This window comes from Ipomoea triloba, chromosome 15 (genome assembly GCF_003576645.1).
Source record: "Ipomoea triloba cultivar NCNSP0323 chromosome 15, ASM357664v1".
Classification (NCBI taxonomy): Eukaryota; Viridiplantae; Streptophyta; class Magnoliopsida; order Solanales; family Convolvulaceae; genus Ipomoea; species Ipomoea triloba.
This window is the reverse complement of record NC_044930.1, coordinates 16,754,912-16,761,449: the sequence shown is the minus strand read 5'-3', so window position 1 is coordinate 16,761,449 and position 6,538 is coordinate 16,754,912. Positions and strand designations below refer to the sequence as shown.

Below are 6,538 nucleotides of genomic sequence, written 5' to 3'. Positions count from 1 at the left end.
CGTACCCCTTTTCCTCTTATATGCATGGCATGGGTATGTTGCATCAATCTTCTTGTGTTGACACACCTTCCCAAAATGGGGTAGCTGAGCGCAAGAATCGGCATTTGCTTGAAACTGCAAGGGCCTTATTGTTTCAAAGGGGGGTTCCTAAGCAGTTTTGGGCTGATGGTTTCCACTGCCTGTTTCTTAATCAATCGCATGCCCTCTGTGGTTTTGGATGGGAAAACTCCGTACCATATTCTGTGTCCATCACAACCTTTGTTTCTATTGACCCCCGTATATTTGGTTGTGTATGTTTTGTTCGAGATGTCCGTCCTAACCTCACCAAGCTTGATCCAAAGTCTCTGAAGTGTGTGTTTCTTGGTTATTCTCGTGTGCAAAAGGGGTACAGGTGTTACTCTCCAGAGCTTGGTAGGTACCTTGTTTCTATTGATGTCACTTTTCACGAGGATGTTCCTTTCTTTCCTTCTTCTCCGGATGCCATTGGTCAGGGGAGGATGAGGGGGATGACATCTTGATGTATACAGTCACGACATCTGTCCCTATGCCTGTTCCTACTCCTCCAGTTTTACAAGTCTATTCTCGTCGCCCTCGGCCTGCTGCCCCCGTTCCTGCTTTGCCTCAAGCTCCTCTTCCTGCCTCGGTACCTACTCCAATCCCTGAAACCACCTCTAAGTCAGTTGATCCAGTGTTGAATGATACCCTTCCTATTGCTGTTCGAAAAGGTAAACGCAGTTGCACTTATCCTATATCCTCTTTTGCATCATATGCTCAGCTGTCCTCTGTCTCCTGTTCTTTTGTTGCTTCCCTTGATTCCGTGTCCATTCCTAAAACTGTTAAGGAAGCCTTTCTCCTGTGGCTAAGCTTACTTCTGGTTACTCATTTCAATGGCAGCCATTAAAGATTGGCCACTGCATCAGCTTGATATCAAGAATGCCTTTTTGCATGGGGATCTTCATGAAGAAGTGTACATGGAGCAACCTCCTGGGTTTGTTGCTCAGGGGGAGTCTGGGAAAGTATGCCGACTTCGAAGATCATTGTATGGACTGAAACAAAGCCCGAGCATGGTTTGGAAAGTTTAGTCAAGCAGTGGAGAGCTTTGGGATGGTGAAAAGTAAATCGGATCACTCAATGTTCTACAAGTGGTCCAAAACAGGCATAATCTGGTTAGTGGTCTATGTGGATGACATTGTCATTACAGGGAGTGACACCGAAGGAATTTCATCTCTTAAGTCATTCCTTCATAGTCAATTTCAGACAAAGGATTTGGGACCACTAAAGTACTTCCTGGGTATTGAAGTCATGAGGAATAAAACAGGTATATTACTGTCTCAACGAAAATATGTACTTGACTTACTGTCTGAAACAGGGAAACTAGGGTCTAAACCATGAATACTCCTATGATACCAAACATGCAATTGTCAAAGGAGGGGAGTTGTTTGAAGATCCTGAGAGGTATAGGAGATTAGTTGGGAAGTTGAACTACTTGACAGTAACTCGTCCAGATATTGCATATCCAGTGAGTGTTTTGAGCCAATATATGGCATCTCCAACTGTTGAGCATTGGGCAGCTGTAGAACACATCTTGAGTTATTTGAAGGGAGCTCCAGGACATGGAATTTTGTATAAAAATCATGGGCACACTAAGATCGAGTGTTTTACTGATGCTGATTGGGCAGGATCCAAAGAGGATCGTAGATCAACAACTGGATATTGTGTTTTCTTTGGAGGTAATTTGGTTTCGTGGAAAAGTAAGAAACAGAATGTGGTTTCTCGTTCGAGTGCAGAGTCTGAATATAGGGCAATGGCACAATCAACATGTGAAGTGATGTGGATAAACAACCTTCTGAGTGAGGCTGGTTTTAAAGCTCCAATCCCTACAAAAGTATGGTGTGATAACCAAGCTGCTCTGCATATTGCATCAAACCCAGTGTTTCATGAACGAACGAAGCATATAGAGATTGACTGTCATTTTGTTCGTGAGAAGATACAACAAGGGTTAATTTCCACTGGATTTGTAAAGACTGGAGAACAACTCGGGATTTATTCACGAAGGCCCTAACTGGGACACGAGTTAGTTATCTGTGTAACAAGTTGGGCATGATTAATATCTTTGCTCCAACTTGAGGGGAGTGTTATAAGGTATATTATCACATATGGTATCCTATATATTAGGAAAGTTGGAAACTAGGGTTTTGAGGTTACCATACAGAATGTCCTCCAAAGTCATATATATAGGATGGTGTACTCTCCTCAAAACCGTGTGAGACATAGAGCTGCCAGTCAAGGTATTCTCCTAAAACCTTTGAACAGTTATCAAGGCGGACTTTCTAGGCGAGATGCTATCGATCGCCTAGTCGACGCCTAGGATGAGATATATATATATATATATATATATATATATATATATATATATATATATATATATATATATATATATATATTATAAACCAATTAATATTAAATATCAAATATTAGATTAATATTCTTGGGACTTATGGTATTGGGCATCTCAAAGGTTGCTTGAAACTTGTTCCTTGAGACTTGCAGTGTATTGGACAGCTCAAGAGTCTTTCCTTTCTATGCCTGTATGTGTATATATATAAATATCAGACCAAATATGAATATTTTCAACCTTTAACCTATTATTGGAGCAAGTCAGTGCCTGGGCTGGGTTCAGGGAGCAGCGGCGACCCCACGGCAAGGAGTCCGGTCGCCATCGAAGAGCTCACGCGCCACCATCTCCGAGCTGCTCCGCCGTCACGCGCCGGCGCGTGCGGTGGTTTCTGGCGACTTCGCCGGTCGTTTTTTCTAGGCGAGGCGAGTCGACCGCCCGGACGCCTAGGCGTCGCCTAGGCGACGCCTTGATAACACTGATTAGGGTGACCTCATTTAGTCCCTGAATTGTTCGCATAGTGACCATTTTAGTCCCTCACCTAATGTATATGTTAAATCTAATGTTGATATAAGGGCAAATCTGAAAATACATTTACATGAAATTATAGAGAAGACAAAGAAGAAAATTAATATATATTACATTCATATGCAAGAAATGGTTACGACTTCAACTACAACAAATTGTATTCAAATACCATGATTCAAATTGGTGTGGCTGAGAAGCCAGATGTTGGGGAGAAAAGGGAGCCAATATGGATGGAATCCACACAAGAAAAAAATGCATAATATTTAGAATTTTCCCTAAGCAGTACAAACATTCTTAAAGTCTGCTACGCTAGAGGTCCAAGACATTTTTCCATTGTTGTTCAGTACAAGAAAAAAGGAGTATGAAAGAATGGTGCTTTTGGAATTTGGATGATTGGTTCAGGTTGGGAGTTATTAGGCAGGCCATAGCCGCACTGGTCAGAAAACTCTATGATGAAAATCTTAAAGGTAAGAAAATCTAGGAAGTAGATGAAGGTGAATCCATGGGCACCATTTGGATTGATGAGAGTAGAATTCCTTGTGCAATTACCGCAAGAACTTTTCCAATACTGGAGAATCTAGCTTTTTATTACTCTAATATTTTCTTCGACATTTTCATGTCATTTTCGTGTAGCGCAAATACTCAACATATTTCATACAACGTTGAAAAAATCGTTAGGCGCCCTCTCGGCGCCTAGTTTTTTTCTTCTTTTAATTTTTTTAAATATATTTTAAGTGTTAATAATTGTAAAGTGTTTAATATTTTAAGTCTTTACACGTTAATAGTTAATACTTAATAAGTTAATAGTTATTAGTTATTATTTATTATTATTAGTGCATTACTTATTAGTTTAATTTAGTTATTACTTATTATTTTATTAAGTTATTATTTATTAGTTATTAGACTATTAGAGTATTAGTTAATACATTATAACATTAATAGTTTAAATGTTTAAGATTTAAAACTTAAAAAAAAAAAAGAAACTAGCCGGCCGGGCGCCGCCTAGGCGCGATTTTTGCAACCTTGATTTCATATTGAATTATATACTTTTATGACTTGTGTTTTGGGATAAGCAAATGAATTTTCCAGATTTGCCCTTACATCAACATTAGATTTTAATGTATACCTGAGATGCGGGGCTAAAATGGCCACTTAGGGAACAATTCAGGGACTAAATGGAGTAACGCTTATAATTAAAGGTCTGAGTTAGTGAGTTTACCATTATAGATTGAGGGACTAAAAAAGTCATTTCCCCTTTATAAAATATTAAGCTTATAAATCCTGCTAATTAAATCATAATTTAACACATGAGAAGATCTCTGCATTCTTCCACACATGAGAAGATCTCTGCATTCTTCCACAATTCATTCAACATACTCCCTTGAACAATGCATTCTTATGTGAGAAAAGAATGGCAACATTGGCATAAAATAGTACAACTAACCAGATAATCAGACACTCCACGCTCATATAACTTTTCAATAGCAGGGAAAGCCTCAGGTCTGCAGATAAAAGAAAATGAAAAGGGAAAGTGAGTACACTACATAAAAAAAGATAAATCATGGTTTACTCATTCATTTTTCCTCCATGCGTTTGATATATTGGGTAAATAAATTAAATAAAACAAAGAAAAAAAGATGAAAACAATCAAAGAAAAAATATAACAGTGAAGAAGACAAAAATACCCCCAGTTCCACTATTCTAATAAAAGATTGATTCAAATAGCTTCACTAAAGAAAGGCTAAACTTCATAAGGCTTCTTGTGTTGCTTTCAAAATCTCTTTTGCAATCAAATCTTTATAGCCACCTCAAAATAAATTTTTTAAAAAATGGATTGCAACCCCAACTCGAATACTCGATCAAAGGGATAAGAACTCTCAGGCAAAAAGACTTAGTCCTCTTCAATTGACAGTTTAAAAAAAGAACTAGAGGAACACAATTTTACTACAGAAGAGAAACATAATAGAAAGATTTCTTTAAATTGCAGGACTGATCTCTTTCTGATTCCATTTTTTCACTTTCCTGCAGGCAACAGGCCCTGCCTAGTTAATCCAGCCATCATTCGTACTTGTATTATTCTACTTCCTTACACTTCCAAAAGATACCACACCCATTAAGAATTGAATGGGTAGCACATTATTAAAAGACAAGGAAATGTAGCAAATAAAATCATTCAAGTTATTTAATTAAAATAAACTAAAAACACCTAGTTCAGTGAAGAAGCAATACCCAGAGCTAAGAGACATCTCATCTTTAATCCACTCCTTCCACATCTCGGAACTCAGTGGAAACATGGTACTCATAGCTTCCCTAGCTATTCTTAGCTTCTCTATGTCTCCCTGCTTCCTCAGGGATTTAATATACTGCACAGACCACAACAAGCCCTTATGGCATATAGAATAACATTCACCAGTGAAAATAAATTACTAATTTATCATATTTTGGTAAATGCATGTCCATTTCCACAACTAAGATTGTTAGTAGTAGATTGAAGTGTATCTCCTTATTATGAACACAAATTATTATCAAAAAAAAAAAAAAAAAAATGAACACAAATATCCATTTATTTGTCGCGCATACGGCATATATGCATAAAATTATGTGCAGAGATAGTAGGAATACTTGGACATGAGCATCGTAATTAGAGGGGTTGCTGGAGAGCTCAGTTTCGAGAGCTTGAATTTCGAGATTCTGTTTAGCGTCGTCGTCGTCATCAGAGTCAGACTCTGTGTCGGAGTCGGATCGGGGCACCTTGTTCGAGTTAGGGGCATCGGTCATGAGTTGGTCTTCGTTATCCTTGGTAGCGTCTTCGGAGATTTGAGGTGCTTGGGGAGAGGAATCTAGGGTTTCAGTCGGGGTTTCCGCCATGGTTTTTGGGGGTGCGCCGCAGAGTCGCAAACCAGCTTACAGGCACACTGCAGAGGGGCAAAAAATGGCACGAAAAACACTATTAAGTGAATCCAAGCCACGTCATTTCACCGCGCAATTCGTCATCCTCACTTTCAACTATGGTTTTACCACATTTACCATGATATATCCTGTAAAGGGCTTTTTTGGCATTCGGTAGTTAACGAATTGTATTAGCGGATATCTTATACCAAGTTGTGTTAGCGGATTTGATTAGTAGATAGTATCAGTGATTTGTAAACAAAAATTTGTAAAATTAACTGTTTAGGTTAGTAGTTAATATGTAAAATGACGAGTTAATTACCGATTTGGTCCCTCAACTATTGGGATTTCACCACTTTGGTCCTTGGCTTTTAAAACTGTCCAATTGCATCCTCAACTTTGAAACCGTTAACCAAAATGGTCCTCAGTTTGTTGTACCGTCAAAATGCAAGCGTAAAAGAGGAAGTTCCAATATTGTTCATCTTCCCTAACATCTTGCCTCTGGTTTCGTTTATATATTAGGTTAAAGAATCCTCAAATGCGAATCTTGGCTTATACTTCGATAATACTTCTCTTCACCGTCCAAATCTTCTCTTGTATCTTCTATGGAAGCAAATTGTAGTGAAGATAGCTATGGGTCATCAACCAAAAACAAAGAAATGCTGTTTGACAATGGAGAACGACAAAAACAGATAAATCGCTTTGAAAAAAGCAATAGAATCGTAC

General features: G+C 38.4%; 1 protein-coding gene across 2 annotated transcripts in view; it reads right to left on the bottom strand.

The window, feature by feature from the left end:
• Positions 1-5,854, bottom strand: part of LOC116006466 (squamous cell carcinoma antigen recognized by T-cells 3) — a 22,482-nt gene extending 16,628 nt beyond the window's left edge. The window contains exons 1-3 of one of the 2 annotated variants that reach the window (XM_031246851.1): positions 5,546-5,854; positions 5,153-5,286; positions 4,368-4,425 (exon numbers count right to left, since the gene is read on the bottom strand). In XM_031246851.1, coding sequence (XP_031102711.1) covers positions 4,368-4,425; positions 5,153-5,286; positions 5,546-5,791 — 438 coding nt within the window. In that variant the 5' untranslated portion in view covers positions 5,792-5,854. The remainder of the gene's footprint in view (positions 1-4,367; positions 4,426-5,152; positions 5,287-5,545) is intronic. The other variant, XM_031246852.1, reaches the window with a different exon arrangement.
• Positions 5,855-6,538: the final 684 nt, after the last annotated feature.